The sequence below is a fragment of the Ciconia boyciana genome, chromosome 2, assembly GCF_034638445.1.
Source record: "Ciconia boyciana chromosome 2, ASM3463844v1, whole genome shotgun sequence".
NCBI classification, from domain to species: Eukaryota; Metazoa; Chordata; class Aves; order Ciconiiformes; family Ciconiidae; genus Ciconia; species Ciconia boyciana.
In genome coordinates, this window is record NC_132935.1 from 92,099,516 (window position 1) to 92,118,247 (window position 18,732).

Consider the following 18,732-nt stretch of genomic DNA (forward strand, 5'->3'; position numbering starts at 1 on the left):
TTTAAATGCAGGAGTCCAGCTTGAGAGACTGATGCAAAAAACCCTGTTAAAACATCCGCTCAACGTCAATTTTATTACATCATGTTATAGCAGTATTGTTACATTTGGTGACTCGATACACACTTCGGCACCTTGTAGGACAATACTTTGTGGACTGGTCGCCTGTTTAGCGTGCGATGTGCAGTGTCCGTCCTTGCTGAAGCTCCAGTCCCAGAGGTCCCTGAAGTCCCAGAGGTGACTTCACACTAACGTGGCAAGAGCCTGGACATTGTGGGAATTTTCAGAGGTCCTGTGGACAGCATGGTGGCTTCTGACGCTTCTGTCTCTAATGCTGCTTTTGGGGCTGTGCTGAGCCTTGGCCGCGTGGCTCTGGAAGGCCCGGACGGTTCGGATAGCAAGGATGCAGACCACAAAGCTGGCAAAATACAAACAGGCAGCAGCGACACCAAAAAGGCCAACAGCCGCATCGCCGCCCTGGACCACACAGTTCATGGAGGTATAGCCACGGCGCGCATACAGCCTCTCGCGCCTCTTGCAAACTTCTGTGGAGTTCACCTGGCTGACAAAATGCAGGTAGAGGCCGACGGCCGCAACATACCCCACGCTGGCCAGCAGGTTGAAGGCACATTCGCCTGCCAGCAGCCCCACCCTGAGCTGCTGGATGGGTTTTGCCCCCACGACAAGGAAGACAAGGGTAAGTACTGCTGCTGTTAAGCTGAAGGCTACTCCGCCATACACGCAAGGGGCTCTCATCTGGGTGAACTGCATGTCTAGCTCCCTCACCTCCTGGAGCTCTGTGCCCTCAAAGGGGCTATAGGCCGAATTCAGGCTAAAGGATCCGGTGCCGAAGCCGCCAAGGGATGTGAAGCCTGCAACAGAGGCTTGGGCAGCGCCCACGCAAACCAGCACCAGGAGGTTAACCGTGATTTCCACAAACTTCAAAATGCCTGTAAGGAGCAGAAAGATGGGAATAGGTGTCAAAATCACATCTTGTGCAAACTGGGGGTGACAGAAGGACACCAAAACCATAGACACAGAGCACTGTTACTGAGATAGTCCTCTTGGCTACAGCTACAGAATAGCACTGCTTTAAAAAAAAAAAAAAAAAAAGGCAGTGCGAACTCTCGTGAGTACATTTCAGAGGCTGGGCAAATTACTTTTTTTAATTTGTCAGTGTGCTTGATAAATGGATTTTCATGCGGGGAAAGAAATCCATAAAAATTTTACTGTGCTTGTGTTATTGCCAAGGCAAGCGCACAGTGATTGTATTTTGGCCTGTAACTACTTGGCATAAACACACTGAGCAGGAAATATCCAGTATTAACAAAATGCTGAGGTTAAAGCTGACAAAAACCTAGAAGCTTCTAATAGCTTAAAAAATTGTGGAAGTTAGTTAAGTCCTTTAAAATGCGTTTACTGCTTTAATTTACACCCTTTTTTTGCCTTTCCAAGTGTTTGTTAATTTAAACTTATTACCTAACCAGATGCAACTTCCACTTCATCTCCTTCAGAGACAAAAATCTCTTCATAAATCTGAAGAAGCAGTTCCTGATTGCACAAAAAAAGGAGGAGGGGAAGGAGCCAAAAAGCACCTTATATGTGGAGGTAAGTTAAGTGAACTTGATACCGGGTCATGTGTTCTCTTCCACACGCCCAACTTCAGAAGAAAGCCTTATGACTTCTGAGCTGACTCTTCTTTTTCTTATGTTATGCTACTGATAAAGGTAACCAAGATTTTTTAAGAAAAAAAAAAGTGGATAAATGACCTCTTTTTGTGGTAGTTGCCTGTCAGGAAGGTGCAGCATCTGTCAGATAAATCTGATTATTCTGTGACAGCTCACTAGGGGTCAGACTAAGATTAGTAAACATGACGGATGTTGAAGCGTAGCATAGCTAGAGTTGCCTACTCAGGAAACGAAAACTCCTAGTGTATCACGCGTGTTGCTCCTCAAGTTCTGAAGTTAATTACAGAATTGTGAATCTTATTATTCTACTGCAGTCTGACAGCCAAGAACGTAAGATGCTCGACACAGCGGTCCTATATTTGTCTTTAAAGTGGGGCAGGATCTGCAGTTTGCATACAGACTTTCATTTTACGCTGCTAACATGGATTATTAACATTGATTATTACTGATCAGCATGGCATTCTCCTCTTGAGCAATGGCTCAGTTGCTGTCAAGGCTGTATGGGCTTGAAAAGAAAGGGCTGAAGCAGCACACAAGGGAATTAGACAAATTCCGCTCTTGTGTTGCCAGATGCTTCTAACTGAAGAAAGCCAGTAGACAGCCACCATGAAGGATTATCGGATATTCCTGTTCTGCTCCTTCTTACTCCCTCCACAGAGGGCTGAGGTAACGAGCACCTTCCTGCTGCCGCTCGCTCTTCATGGGAAGGTGCTTGCAATGGTTTGACAAGGGCCTTTGGCCACTTCAGGAGCTCCTGCTTCCCCCTGTACCCAGACCCGTCCCCTCACTTCTGCTAATGCAGCTGTACATAGGTACTGAGCCCATTCACATCACGGCCTGGCAAACCACCCCAGAAGCATGAAAGGGAGCAGTGATAATGGTGGTAATACCTGGGAATACAATATCTGAGGTTCAGCATATTTCAGTTTGTGTGTGTATATATATACATGTATATATATACACACGTGCATACATATACAGATTTCATAGCCTAAAAAGAATTAGGTAGAGCAGGCAGAGAAGACAAAGTGCTCTTGCTAAGGAGGAACTAAGCATGCAGTTCTATGTATGTGTTCTTCAGAGGTGATGCTGACTTCTGCATGACAATATGCCTTTTCCTTGACCCTTCTGCACAACCATTTCTGTGAAGCAGGGCAATAACCATGCTGGTTACCAAATCTGTTCAGGAGGCTTCAAATATTTCAGAGGAAATATTTGTGAAGCTAAATGTAAAGAGAAATTTAAATCTTGGTCCATGAGACAGGATTTGGAACTCCTTGTACCAAATTCAAACAATGCAGCCAAAAGACTCAACGTTTTTAATGGGTACAGAGTGTTAAATGTTAATTTCACTGAGCTGATTGCTGGTACCACAGCAGGCCTGGCAGAACGTGTCTCTTTGCTCATGGGATGACAAATATGATCAATGTAGTTCTACTGTATTTTTAACTGCAGCAGTCGCTTTAATGGCATGCTTGAAAAATTTCCTTAGACAGGGCATTCAGGTTGGACAGGTTTTGTATGTACCTGTACAGTTTTCACACACGCCTGCTGTAGAATGGATGAGAGTAACTAAACAATGGAGAGAGGTTCGTTAGCAGTTATTCCACCAGTTATTTGCATCACATGGATTAACTTTTTTTTTTTTTTTAAAAAGTGCAATAACAAAGCCTCCTGTATTAAGGAAAATCCTAAAATGATAAGCATATGTAAAACGAATCTGTGAATTACAGGTCTATGATGAAAGCCAGCAGGGTTTGTGAAAGTAGCAAGACAATTAGTGGAAATCCCTAAAGCCTTGTACAGTCATTAGGGCTTTGATGGAAATACTAAGCCCTACAGTATGTTCAGAACTTGACCTGGACACCCCAAAAGCCTCATGCAACCTTGATCTGTGATAGTATATACTATACTAGTATAGACAGACTTGAGAAATAAGTAATAAAAGGACAGCTGAGTTTTGAATCTTAGCTCTGTCAAGGTATGCTAACACACACATACTAGCAGTGACCTATGTCAAGCAGCATACTGCTGGCAGAAAGGGCTGAGTTAAAAGCCATGCTTCCGAGTCTACGCTGCCATTCCTGCTTTCACAGGCCAGTTAGCTACGTCATCTTAGAGTTATAGCTGCAGAAACTAGACTGCCAAAAGGTCTTCCTAGAGGGAAATTACTTATCTCTACAACTATTCCCTAATCCCATCAACAATGAACGCATTGCAAGACTTGAGTGTAAAATGACAGGAGGTCTGAAAATCTCAGAATTCCATTGGTTTGGTTATTTTTTCCTTTCTCAAGTTCAAAATCTTGAGATCTATCTAAAAGAGTTACTGATTTGTATTACAATTAGCACAGTGAACAGTAGGCTTTGGGAACTAACCCTCTCCATACTGAGCAAGTAACAAGACTCAAGCCTGGGCTCCCGGATTTCCATTTCCTTTCCCATGCTTCTTTCCTGCACTGCTTTTCAGCACTGAAGGTGAGGAGAACAGCTGCAATCTAAAAGACAGTGGGCGTTGCTGGAGCTTTCCAGAGAATGGTTTCATTCATTCCATAAAATCTAAATCTGCAATGGATAGTAACTTCAATGTATCATACTTGTTAACTTTGTTTGCATCCAACTTTTCTTTGCTGTGAGTAAGCTTCCTGCTATAACAAACAGCAGCCTTCCAATTTATACTGTTAATCTACTATTCACTTTTTCTCTCCCTTCTACACCAGGTGCATGCTGGGCTATTGCCATGGTATTAACCCACTGATCAACGGTTTTGTCTTCTGTTAAATGGTGGGCTCAAACGTCCAGCAAAGCAGCCAGGCAGGCTGTCAGGGTACAGACTGACAGGCAGCTGACCTTACTCTAACGGCTCCTACCCTTGGCTGGGCAGTCACCACTTTTCTCCACTGCCCAGTAATAACTCCGGCCTAGCATTAGGCCCTTCCAAGAGCTGTTTTAATAAATTAAAATAGCAGGAAACGATTCAACTCTTTTCTTGTGTGCTGCTGGTTTTTCCTGCAACTTTAGCACCTTTAAGTGACTCACAGCGTATCTGATGAGCAATCATGCGGGCATGAGTTTAGCAGGGGAAATAACACAGCCAAGACCAGAGAAAGACCAGAAACTCTCCTTTTCAGGTGAGGTGAGCTGTTAAATCTGCATGTTCTGTCTCATAAAACTACACTGTGGCTGACTGTGTGGTACCCAGTAACTCAAGTGTGCGCTCAAGTCTCCTGCGTCGGAAGCTGTAAAGAGGCATCTTCATCCAGGCGCTGTGGCAGGATGGCCCCAATGTTCAGGTGTCAGGATCACAGTGTGTGTACGTACGTACTTCTAAGATATTTTATGTTTGTCATTCTCCATTCTGGCTTGCTTTCTCCCTCTGCTTCTTCTGCAGGCCACGTACCGCTGGGACCAGCAGCACCCAGCTGGCAGCCCCAGGGGTGCCGGGCTGCCCCTCTCAGACACCCCGACCCCAGCTGCAGGGCAGCAGCACTAGGAGCGGCACAGGTCAGTGGTGCCTGTGTCTCATCCCATTAGGGGTCGCTCCGCGAGAAGGGAAGAGAGGAAAGAGGATTCTTAACACGCATTAAAAATCCTTCTCCCAGCCTTTCTCACTGAAAGTTGTCTTTTGGTTTTATTCCCAGTTTGGGTAGCTTTCTGCTTTTCAGAGGTAATCTTTTTTTTTTTTTCCCCCTCCCCCCAAAGGAGCAGACAAGTATTTTGACCATATATAGTGACTTACAAAAGCAGCAGTCAGTCCTGAAAAGGATCTCAAATGTGGAACTTCTCTTGCCAGTGCAGGTTTGGCATTCCCCAGAGAGTAAAGGCACAGCTCAACGCGCAGCTTTGGTCACCCTTCTGCTAAACTGAGTCGGTGGCGGGAGGAATCGAGAAGGGGGAGAAAACGTCAAAGGAAAGAGGGGTTTTGTTCTGCTTTTGGAAGGGGACAAAAATGTGACAGAAGTGGGGAGGAACCAAAACAGTGGAGGAGAACTGAACAAGGGAAATGAAATGGAGACATCAGTCACAAGAGATTAAAAATATTAAGTCTGGATGCAGAGTATTAAAACATCTTGCTAACAGTATTATTCCCCTTACGTATACCAGTACAAAGCAAGATCTTACTGAACCCAGTAACAAGAATTCAACCAACTTCACTGATGCAGGATCAGGGCAATACACAGCTTTGTCGTAAACAAACAAATCCCCCGCAAGCCCCCACCCCACCATTGTTTTTGTACGTCTCTGTGTTCTTCAGCCAGTGGTGGGATTTAGCTTTCACTGAGCTATGCTAAAATCTCCCTAATGGAGTCATGTTCAAAGGTGGAAAAAAACACAACCCAACCCTAAAACGCATGAGTTAGGCAATGTAACACCAACAGAATCTTGGCTTTTCAAAGGACCCAAGGGAACTACATACTCAGGGCCAACTACATTTAAATGCCCAACACATTTATGCTCATTTGAGATATCTGTCTTACTGGAAATCAATGGGAAAATGGTTAAAAACTGGGAAAATTAAATGATTTATGTGCTCTAGAAAGAAGCATTGTTATTATCTTTTAATAAGTTTTCCCTCTTTAGTCAAGATAATCACTCCATCAGGAAATCTCAAAGGATGACCAGCCTTGTTTTTAATGATTTAGAGAACCCTTATGTTCACAATCAGAGTGCTCAGATCCAAATGTATTGTCCTGTTTTTCCTGTGTATTGTGTATCATCTACCCTTAAAGAACTACTGTCCCACCTGCTCTATTCCTTCTGCTTAATACCCTCCCATCCTCCAAACAGTGCTGTCCAATTTTCACAGGAAAGGGTAGACTTAATTTGTAGAACTACTGCATCAGCCTCTATCCCCATAGTTTCCCACCACTGTATGACACTAAGATTTACTTGCCATCAAGACACTTTCAGTACAACCCAGCCCCTGCCTGGGAACAACAGCTTCAGTTTACTTGTTCCCAGTAGTTCTTTAAAGCATCACTTCTAGCATGTTCTTGATTTCTTGAAGTTAACCAAGCATGAGTCATCTTCCACAATTTTGGAGAGGGTGGGAAGCAAAAGGTCTTGCATTAAACTGTAGCACTTGGCAATACTGATTTAAATAAAATGGCTGTAAAAGGCTGTACATGTATTTGTAGCACCAGCAGGTCTCTGCATGGTCACCTCACATTCTGTGTTTCAGGAAATGGCCTTTTTTCTTCCTAGTTCTTTCAAGTAGTAAACAAATATCTTGGTATCAAAACAAACTTGCAGGAGTTTGGTTTTTTTTAAAAAGAGTTCAGAAAACAATGAAACACTCTTGTTCCTTATGCCAACTTTCCACAGCCACTCCCTCCATTTGAACTGAAACTGAGCCACCTTTAGAAAGTACAAAGATTGGAGTGTTATTGCTCTTTAAGTATTCATAGTCTGGCTGAAGGTAGGTCAGGTTGGAGGCACCTGTGAACCTGAGCGTCTCATTCACTTTACCAATTGTGGGTGTCACGCTTGGTGAGCAACATTCCTGACTGGGTGGATTTTTCTCCTTTGAGTGAGCTAAGATCACCTGCTCAAGAAACAGAGCTACATTCAATACATAGTCAGTCTGCTGTATCAATTAGCTTTGAGAGCCTCTTTTTAAAGAGAAGAGTTTTACTTGGTTCCCAGAATTTGGGTCAGATGTGGGGAAAACAAACCCCGTGGTCTTACAAGAAAGATGGTGCAACTCCTGTTCCATACTGGTAGAGAGCAGACTTAACTAAGATTTCCCAGTAGGGAAGCACGGACTAGAGTCTAACGCATACCTAACAGCTAACATCAACTTTGCCAGTATCTTCCCCTGCCAACTTAAGTGAGTCTTCTCAGTTGTAGTTCTCCCCTCTCTAAAAACAAGAGTGTACGTGTTAGCACAATGCCAAAAGGTGGATGAAAAAAATTTGATATAAAGATGTGGGCAGAGTGAAGTCCCATATGTTGGCAGGACAACAGTTTGCTAAAGGTAACATTTGGCATCTGCAACTAGTGTAGCTCCCCCGCATGTTTTTACAGAGGTAACTGCTCATGGCTATTTGTATTTCACAGCAAACAGGACTTACCTCCAAGTGAAATACTTCAACTTCAGAACAGGAAGGTTACCTGCAGCTCTGCCACTGTATCTTGTTACTGTGCAATTTTAATTAAGCATTTTGAATAACTGGGATTATTTTAATCTGTACAGCTCCATCCAGTTCCCACTACTAATACTCTCTGTCTTCACAATTACAAGATTAAAAAACTTGATGGCAAATTCAGTCTGTTAGTCACACTGTATTTAAAATATACTTTGTAACAGATAGGCGGGGGAAGCCATCTAATTACAATGAGACTATAGGGGACCTTTGTGCTCCCTTCTTCCAGCAGAAATATGTTGAAATTAACTGCCACAGGAACAGCGTATGACAGCTTTGGGCACAATTTAAAGGAGCTAAGCATGGCAGACTGTAGGGGCAAAATGTGAAGATGGTGACTGCAAAATACAGCAGTTTCTAATCCTATTGGGTGCCTCCACAGAAATGGAAGTATCCTGCTGACCACTGCTGAAAAGATCTAACGTGCTGCTGAACGTACTTGTCAAATGTTTGCTTTCATCCACAAAGTTACGTGCATTATGCACATTCAATGACCTTCCAGGGCTTTTCAACATACATAACTGAAACTACAGAAGGTCTTTTACTTCAGTCCAATGCCTCCTGCAGACCACTATTCTCCCCCAACATCTCCACAGCACTGGAAGGGATACAAGTGCTCTGCAAAATATTTTTCCCTTCCTGCTCCCACATCTGACTCCACGAAGAACAGTATCAGGACATAACAGAGCAACGTAACAGCAGCAGTATAATGGTTGTGAACAATGGCATAACTCAAACCAAGTGTCTACTAGTGTGAACCCTGTGTTTAGGGTGACATTTCATCTCACTATTTTTTCCAGTCTATGAGTATTTGCCAGCATGCATAGCTACAGGAAAAAAATTCAACTGTGTTTTGTAAAAACAAAAGCTTATAGATGTTTACATTTGAATTAATGCTGGCTTGTTAATGCATGAATATATCCTGGAGAAAGTCATTGTTACTCCCTAATTCTATTTCCTCCTCCAAATAAATTCAGTTTGATATTTCCTCCTGGCTATGCTTGAAATTGGAGACTTTTCTTGTTGTTACAAACCATAATGCTGTCTTTTTCTGAGAGGAAATTGGTCTGAAGGTTTTAACAATTGTGGATGTTAGAATGTAGGCTAAGGGCATGATTGTTTGGAAGTGCCTACAATATGCTTAAGAAATCTGACACTATTCATGGTAGCAAAGAACAAGGATTCAATTATACTTGCTCCCCCACAAACTGTTTTCTAACCTTTTTAGTGCTGTCTCCCTTAAATGCCAAGTGGGTTAAGAATTAAAAAGAAGTTACTAGCTCAGAAATTATGACCAGCACAGTACAATTCTATACAAGGCAAAAGTGCAGGCATTTCCTGAGTCGCATACTGACCGAAGATGAGAGAAACTTAGTTTACCTTCACTGTTTAAGCAAAACTAAAGGAAACATTACCCTGGAATTGCATTTTTCCACCTCTTTCACACCAATATACATAATAAAAAGAAAATGAAAAGTTTTCAAGGTCAAGTGACCAAATATCTATGACCAATTTAAGATCAGCAATTCACTTGGGTTTGACTCAGATTTTGCTCTCTCTAAGGTGAAGGAAACAGCATGGCAGCCAGCCTTGAACACTTCTCTTGTTCCCTCTGGTAACCAAAAGCACTGAATCTGGTTATATTTTCAAAGGACCTGAGGGGGATTCTTTGAAAGGCAAATATGATTACTAACTTAGTTTTTCTACACAGAAGAGAGAACTACAGAAATTTTACCTGCGCTGTGAAAAGCAAGTTGAATATTTTCTTCTGAAAGAATTTCAGCTCTAAGTATCCCCAGGCCAAAAACTTGTCATTTTCAACGTGTGCTGCTTTAAATGGCACACACCATTGTGCAGAAGTTGTAAGAAATGGTTATTGCAAGCAGTAGTTCCTTAGTTGATAAAACGTTTGTCTTTACTACAAACTGTTTATATCCGATTCCCATATAATTGTAGAAAGCATCTAGACAGCTTAACACCAGTCTATAAGCTGTTCCTTAAGTCACCTTCACTACTACAGAAACAGAAGGTGGCATGCTTCTGTGTTTCCATTGCCTTTTGAATCTCTAATCTGCAGATGCACAAGTGTGATGTCCCTATGAAAAAAACCATATAGAAACTAGACATAAAGATAGCATAGCAGGGAAGAGTCAAAAGTTTGTTAGAGGGAAGTCATTTAAAAGAATCAGCAGATATATGACCAAAGGCAGCCCAAGTGGTAGTGCTCTTAAATGACACAAGCTCCAGTGAGCTAAAAGATCCTCTCACAGGTTAGTAGTGGTTAAAAGAAAATAAAGAGTAAGAGGAAGCAACCAGTTTTCAAACAAATAGAGTTAAGAGAGAAATCTCTGGTTTGTGCTGCCTGTCACTACTTATACCCATGTTAGCAGTGCAGTGGGAGTGGATCTGTAGATTCAAATAGTTGGAGCTGAAGACCTAGGGGCCACACGATAGCATTTTCTGGGGAGAGAAAAGTACTTCATTTTAGCTCTAGTTTGGTCCAAAGGCCAGAGTGCCTGCTAGTGGTAACAGCTCACCCTCTCATTTAGTTTTATCTGAAGGAAATATAGTTTGTGCATCCTGAGACTGCTCTGCAACATGGCCCAAAGAGCTGTAAGTGGGGACTCCAAAGAGATTCAGCTCAAAAGCACACATCAAAAAACTATCATAGATGCACAGACTGATGAATTGAAAAGACTGAAAAGTGAGATGGTGAAGTCTGTTTTAATAATAATAATCACAAAAAATTCGTCATGATTGCCAATTGTAAAATTGGTAGGCTGCTGAGAGCTCAAGCTCTTGAATGAGAAATTAATGAAATCAGTGTTTAATAAGCAACCTCACACTTCATGCATGTACACAAACACACCCCCACCCTCCCCATCTACAGAGCACACAGATGAGCTCTAAACTAAATCATTTCCACTCAGGAAAGACATCAGGCAGCCTTCTCTGAAAGCATCAGCTCAGTGTTCACTGATAGTCAAACACTACACAAAAAGCTAGGAAGCATTAGGATAGGACTACGGAACCAGAGCCTTTATGCAGATGTCTGATTCTTTTGGGAATTTATCTTGAATTCTGATTGCAGTTCTGGTCAGTCCATCTCAAAAGGGTATGATGGATCTGGAAAAGGTATAAGGCTGGCAAGCTAACCAGAACTGCAAAGACTTTGCTCTTGATAGGGACAGAACTGACTATTCTTCAATCTAGGAAGAAGCGATAGCACAGTGACAAGGAGAAAGGGAAGACTTCACTCTAAAATCATAAATCTCATGGAGAAGGTGAATATATGAGATTATCATTAGGTATTTTGAATACCACCAGAATCAGAGACACCTTCTTTAAAACGTTTTAAGGAACAAAACAGTACTTCTTCAAGTGGCACAAAGAAACTGTGGAACTCCTTGTCATAAGACAATGTGGAGGCCAAACATTCAAAAGGGGATTCAGAAAAGGATTGATTAAACAAATTTGACAGGTCTGTAAAGAGGTATTAAACATACCAGAAGTGAATGCAGTTTTCCAATTCAAAAAATTCCACCAATCTGAAGTTTGGAGAGTATTCCAGAGGACAGCTCACTCTCCACTGGTCCAAACCCTGATGGTCCTCCTAAATTTGCACTTTAGAACATTGTTTGAGAGGATGCGTAATTAGGTGCCTTGTATTATCCAGTACTGCTAGCCACATGATTCTATCTGAATGGCTTTGAATAAGTATTGCTTATATAGCATTTTAACAGACTTTTTTCCTTCTGTTTTCAAGATGAAAGGAATAAAAAGGAGCAGAATGTTTTGAAGTTTCTTAGATGGTCTCAAATGTTCCTACTGGCAAAAAGGGTCAGTATCAGTTGTTTCCTCCATTATATTTGGGTTGGGTTTGTTGTCTTAATGCGATTGTAGGACAAAAAAGGGGGTGGGGATTAGGGAGGGAAGGTGGGAATAACAAAGATAGCAGAACAATGTCCTTTTTTCTGCTGCTGCTTGGAGCTAAGAAGTTCGAATGGTCACTGCAAAAATAACTGCCTATTTCTGAAACTCAACTTTAGCTTTTTGGGCTATTGCTGCTGAAAAGCATGGATGAAGAGGGCAGTATCTGGGTGAAGTAAATACTTTTCAGAGCTCTGGTTGTTTAGAATTCCTCTCTAGTTTGCCAAACTGGTCAACATACACAAAGAGCATAAGTATATTTGCTGGGCAAAAGGAAAAAAAAAAAACAAACCATAGTGAAAGTAGAGTGATGCACGGTCAGAAACTAAGGTCCGTATTTCAGTTGTTGCTTTGGAAAAGACTGTGGTAGATCACTTGATTTCCCAGCCTTGTTTGATACTAGTTTATTTTAGAATTATGGTGATTGGGAAGGGGGAATTTCACCAGAGTGCTGATAAATCACTGGCAAAAGAAAGAGATGGTTAAGTATTTACAGGAACTTTTCATGCTGTAAGAAGTTGTAGCTCACATGTACTGACTTCTTAGTAAACAATTCATGTAGCTTTTCATTTATAACATTTACTATGACTGCAGGGAATACAGAATTCTGCAAAACAATTCTAGGAAATTCTGCTAAATCTTGGTACTTTCAAAAATTAAACAGGGGAGTAACATTCTCATAATCTTATCAACCTCCAATATATTTTCATTTTTTGAAGTAAAACTGCTAATAAATGGGTTTATTTTCTACATGATCTCTTCTCCCTCCTCCACTGCAAGCTCAGACATTAAATTTTTGGCAAATACTGAGCAATACCTGGTGGAGGAGTGGGAGTGAAATCATCATCGTCAACTGATGCATCCAAAACTAGGACACGTTGAAAAAGTTAATGATGTTTAATGCACTGAAATAATGAGAAGCAAATGTGGGTCAAAAAACCCCAGCAAGTCACATTAAGCTATCCATAAGTCTAAACAACCAGTGAAATTGAAAACTAAAAATAACTTGCCACTTCATTTTTCTAAAGCTGTGATAAAATAAGGCATGGAGTTTTCTAGAACTTCTCAGACAAGTTAAAATAATTTAGTATTGTTGAAGAAGAAACTGCTGATATAATTTTATCAGGGATAAAATATCAGTATGGCTCTGTATCATTAAATATGCTCTACTAACTGTTGGAGTTAAATCTCTTCGAGATGAAAAAGAAACTGCATACAAATACACAGAACATATTTATAAGAGAAAATAGTTCCGCTCACTCTTAAAATTGTTCACATATTCACATATAGAGAAATATTAAGAGCAAATTGAGTGTGTTATTTAACTTTCCTTCATGGACTGAAGAAATAATCTAACATTACATATTTTAAGTGACTTCCAACAACTAAACTCTTCATTTGTCTCTCTACTGGAGGACACTGAAAGGCTTCGGCCAAAGACTTTGCACCCAGCTGTAAGTTCCAACTCAGACTGCAGTGGGCCTTTCCTACAAACAAGGTGAGAAAGCTCATTGTCCTGGAAGAGGGAAAACTTTAAAGGAGTAATGGATATTTTAGCGCCTTTTTTAAAAAATTTATGGGAACGAGTTTACCAAGTGTTAAGGCTGATTTCCTCCCACGTTAATGCTCATTTCTCTGCTTGTAGTCACTTTCTAGCTATGAAAAAAACAAGTTATTTCTCAAGAGTTGTTTTATTGGATTCATGTCCGTAGAATAGTTTTGTCTCCCACAATGTTGCTTTATAAAGATGTATCAGTGGTGACTGGATTAAATCCAGAGTTGATAAAAAGTCTGAGAAGAATGTGTCAGAAATAAACTAGCATCAAAGCTTCAACAGCCATCTTTAAATTGCCTACAGATGCAAATATCTAATTTATTCCTAAATCCCAAAGGTTAACTCTCGCTGCACAACCTGAGTGATTACCCACATGACCCACTCTGATGCTCTGTATGCGTACTCTAGAGATGCATTTTCAAGTATCTGAATATCTCTATAAATCTTGCCTTTAGATGCCAAAAATGTGCTAGTAACCCACAGTTGTGCCATTCATTAACTTTAATTCTCCCAGTTTGTTGTTTTGTTTTTGTTTTTTTTAATATTCCTCTAGCTTTATTTTGTTGTGCTTCTAAACTCAGAAACCAAAACCAAGACAAGTCCTTGGAAGGAGAGGAGTGGATGGCAGGCAATAAGAATCTCACATACCTCTTGTTGTGCATACCTTTGAACACTTCATTGAGAAGGTTTCCTTGGGAGGATAACATTCTGGTGGTGGGCCAAGATATTTCCGTGCTGTTCCTGAGTTTTTAGAGTAAGGGTCTAAGCAAACAGTGGAAGTCCTTGAATGCTGGCCTCCTCGGATGTCTTCTGTTGATCTACAATGGAGTAAATGACTAATGTATATTAATTGGATCATGCTCTCTCCTGAACATTAGAACATGAGAAACTGGCAGACGCTCCTATTAATGGAACCAGCTAGCCTGCTTCATAGGTATCTGATCTTTTTTCTCTGAGTGTTTTGAAAGCAAATATCCCAAATACTTGCATAAATCCATGTTCACAAGGATATTTGCACTTGATCGTTGTTATTCTGGAAAACTGTTGTACTCACTGAGTAGGCTGGCTGAATTGTTTAGGTTGCTTGCAAAAGGTAGCAAGGAGGAGGGTGTGGGGAGAGTTCCTGTTCCCATAAAAACGAGTAACAGCTTTTTCATGAAAACCAAACATTTTTAGCTAGTCCATAGCAGCCCAGAGAATAAAAATGAGAAATATTTTCACATAATAAATATGTAAAGTAGCACGGCTATTCCATGGGTAAGTGTTTTGTCAAGTTTGTACTTCCAATTACTGTGTGTCACAAAGATGCCTTTTAAAAGAATGAAACCTATTAAAAGAAACAGATAAAGATTTTAAAGTGGGAAAAAAAAATTGCCTATTTAAATATTTCTCTCTTTTTTTTTTCTTTTAGGTCTTTGATGATATTTGAAGAGGAATCTAAAATCAACCCCAAAAAGTCAATTTCTCACATCTCCAATTAGACTCTTCATTTGTATACTCCAAAATAGAATTGTCCACTTTGCTGCAATGACATACAGCTCCACATCGGAAGCTGATGATTTTTAAGGTTGGTGAGATTTAGATTATTCTATGGGAAAAGTGCAATTTGCCCTTTTTTAGCTGAGCTAACACTCAGGTTAAAAGAAACATTGGCTATATGTTTTGCATGTGTCTGGTCTAATCTAAATGTTCTCCCTCATCTGAAGGAGAATTGGAGCTTGCCTTTTTCAAGGTACAGCTGGATGACTTTGTTATTAAAGGGTATTTTAAGTCTCATTCAGCATTATTATTTTTAAATGTCTTCTTCCTATTCAGTTTTTATCTTGAATTTCTTATCCATAGATCAGCATTTTCAACTGTAGTTTTGTTTCCTAGTATCACTGCACTTCACTAAGGTTTATCTTCATCCAATTCCAGATTCAACTTACAAATATTATCTCATTCATCCACATTAAATCATGTTCTTTGTAGTTTTCACATTTTAATTAAGACATTCAATAACAAGACCAATGCTAACATCTCCACATGTAGTTGCCAACAGCTCTATTTGGCCGAAACATTTCTGATTTTTCTGACCTTTGTCCTGTGTCTTGTGCAACCACCAAAGCATCCTGCGCAGCTGTGTCACATAAATTAAATAAGCTGTGTGATTTATAAGACTTCCAGTTAACTTGAAAGCAATCCCTTTGGTACTTCTGATGCAGCTGCTTCTCTCTCTATTGTATCCTGCTACTTGCCAGAAAACAAAACAAAACAAAACAAAACAAAAACCCCCTAATGTTCAGCAACAGAGTACAATTAGGAAAAAAAAAATTTCTTTCTTTTAGATGCTTTTTTTCTCACAATGGCCTATTCTGGCCACCTTTGCTCCCTTTTTCCTTCACGACTTTCCAGTTCAGGATAATGCAACTCTTTCTCCTCAGCAATGAGAGGAAGCTTGCTATAGGAATTTCAGATAGAAATGCATTTGGAAAGATAAATACTCTGGCTAGAAAGTCTTGCTTGTAAGGGATGAAAGCATTAGGCACCCAAATTAGTTTCCAGAAACTCTTCCCATCTATTTCATTATAGTATCTGGAGGTCTTTTGGTCCATCAGCCTAAGTCTTCACCAAAATACTGAAATTTCCTTACAAAAGCAGCTGGTTTTGTCACAAGAGCTAAGCAGGGGAAATGCTGTTAGATTAAGCCAAACTCCATCAAAACAACTGATGGAAAAGTTTTTTGATTAGTTGTAGTGAGGGTTGGTGCTCCCCAGATTCTCGGCTTGACTCTAAGAATTATCTCCATGGCTATTACAGATCTGTAGCTGCTGCTTCCCTTACTCTAATCCCTGGTGGATACAGGTCTGTTGACCTTTACAGTCCTTCCACCAGTTTTCAGTTTACGTGTCCAGTCATTTAAAACTAACAGCAAAAACAAGAAGTCCAGAGAAGTGCTTTACTAAGAAGCGGTAGTTTAATTTATAGCTATCCTTTCACACATCGCTTTTATTACATTATATATGGAAAAAAAACCCAACCCCCCGTTTTTTTTCCCCCCTCCACAGTGCAATTAATGCATTCCTGGCATTTGCTGCTCTCACTTCTCATATGTTCAAGATAATTTAACTATATCCCCTCCTGATCTCTGCTTTTGTGAAGGACAGTCATTCAGCATCTGAGGATGATTCTTAGGCTGACCTTTGTTCCCATTTCTCTCCAATTTTTCATTATTTAAGACAGACAGAAGAAAAAATCATTAGCTATTTTTATAATACAATAGGACTACCACCATCCAAATCTTTTATACTTAGCCATAAGTAGTCCGTCTAGTCCGCACAGTGCTCTTCACTACTGCTTTTATTCTCATCCTGTTTTTCTTGCTAAAATGCATATTATCATGGAGTACTTCAGCTTTTCAATAATCCTAACTATATTTATTTCCTCTCCCTCCTTGCCTCTATTCTTAAATTGCCCTACAGTCATGCCCCTAGAGACTAAACAGCAGCGAAGAACACCTTACTGCCATGGCCAATTTGCCGGTGGTGTTTAAAGCTACAGACCTGTTTCTTACAATGCAGTCACGGGCATGCACTCAAAGGAAAACAGCCTAAGCTCACTTCTAATATGCTGTAGGTTAGCCAGGCTGGAAGGAGAATTGTAATATCCTAAGAGTTTATTTGTCACTCCAAACTTTCTATTAGTTGATTTGCTTATTGTGCTGATAGGGGCTGACCTACTATCAAGTGCTGCAAACAGCCTTAGACACTTAAACAAGTACTCACTTATTGACTGCAACTACTGAAATTAATTTTGTTATAGATCAATATCAACTTGTTCACAGTTGACCTAGAGCACCTGAGAGTTCAGTTAAGTCTCTGAGCTGGTCTCAGTCATGTAACATTCTCATTTAAGCAATGCATATTTGGCAAGCCATGGCTTGCTGTCACCTGCTGACCAGCCTCTTCAGGAACTGTACGAAGACACAAGGCCACACTTCACCTACTTGTGACCCACCTTGATCCAGATAACCCCAGGAAATTCACATCTCTGCCTGTGTCACGCAGCCTATCTTTCTGCCTCCTCTTCAGCTCAATAGAAAGAAAAAGGTTAAATTTCTAAGTGTAAAACAGCTCCCTGATTCCAAACGTGGCATGCTCATGCTTCATGATTTCAAGGCTGAGTATATGCTCTTTACTATTGTAATATGAAGATATTTAAAAGCAAACAAAGAAGATGACAGACATTATAGACCTGCTGTGATATGTTTCTTTAAGGTGATAAAGACGTACCTTGCATTGTATGGGGATGGTTTTCTTGCTCTTCTGTCTTCCTCATATCTATCAGATCCATGGTTCTCATGGTGACTGTATTGCTTATCTTGGTATCGTCTCCCGGCATGAGACATCTTGTTTCTTACGTGTATTCTTTCTTTCTAAAAGAACTTCCTGAGCCAGAGAAATAAAACTGGTTCATTTTATAGCTGCACTTGAAGTTATTCATTGACCAGCACTTACATCCATTTCATGTTGATTCAAGACTTAGTACAGACTTCCTTAAGAAGCGAAGGAAGTAAACCCCTTTAAACTACAAGCAAAGTAACTTAATTAAAGAAGGAAGTTTTTCTTTACATTTTCCTATTCATCAAGTAATTGTAATGTTTCTATACTCAACATTTATTGCGCTTAGCTTATTTGCTAGGTCTGCTCTGACTCTCCTACCTTGGCTGCAAGGACAAGGCATGGTGTCTACTAAGAACACAAATCCTGGCTTCTCTAATGTTGTCTCTGACATAAGGGATGAAACCCAGCAAACACCAGTGCATTGCATGAGCGTGCATACAACTGCCACTGACGGCAGGGCAAACCAGAAAGGGCAGGCTGTGACCTTTGTCCTGGAAGTTTCTAAGAGGAGGGCACCCATCTGGTGTAAACAGATGCAGTACCAAACGTCGCCTGTGATTTGGATAAACGTTAGGTACAGGCAAAGCTGTGCTGGGCCGAGAATCAGTTGGCAAGAAGACACATCCTGGGTAATTGGGTATTAAATATTTCAGGGGTGTTATTCCCTGAAAAGTGTCTTTACCCTTTCAAGTGCAGTATGCTTAAGCCCAAACCTGCAAAACATGGAAACGCAGACTTTAAGCATCTAAGCAATCTTCATTCTCATTTGCCTTCATCGCAGCCCTTCAGCGTTACTGCAGTTGATTTAATTTTGACTGATCAAGCTGAGGACTTGCTTAATGAACTCCCTTCCGTCTCCTTAGGGTGTCACTAAAGAAATAATTTATTTTTTATTTGTTTCCGGCTAACAAAGAAAGAGACAGTGCTTTCCTCCGGGGGAGCTCAGCTCCTCTGCTCCCGGCAGAAGCCACTCAGCAAGAAGCGGCCCCGCACCCTTCCCCACGGGCGGGTTCTGGTGTCGGTCCCGCCGCCTCA

General features: G+C 40.7%; 1 protein-coding gene across 1 annotated transcript; it reads right to left on the reverse strand.

Moving 5' to 3' along the window:
- Window positions 1–240: 240 nt before the first annotated feature.
- On the reverse strand, window positions 241–18,119 carry LOC140647232 (MARVEL domain-containing protein 3-like). Its single transcript, XM_072851594.1, is given in 4 exon segments — window positions 241–947; window positions 13,964–14,133; window positions 17,587–17,742; window positions 18,016–18,119. Coding segments are annotated over 4 exon segments (1,137 nt in total).
- Between the last annotated feature and the right edge of the window lie 613 nt (window positions 18,120–18,732).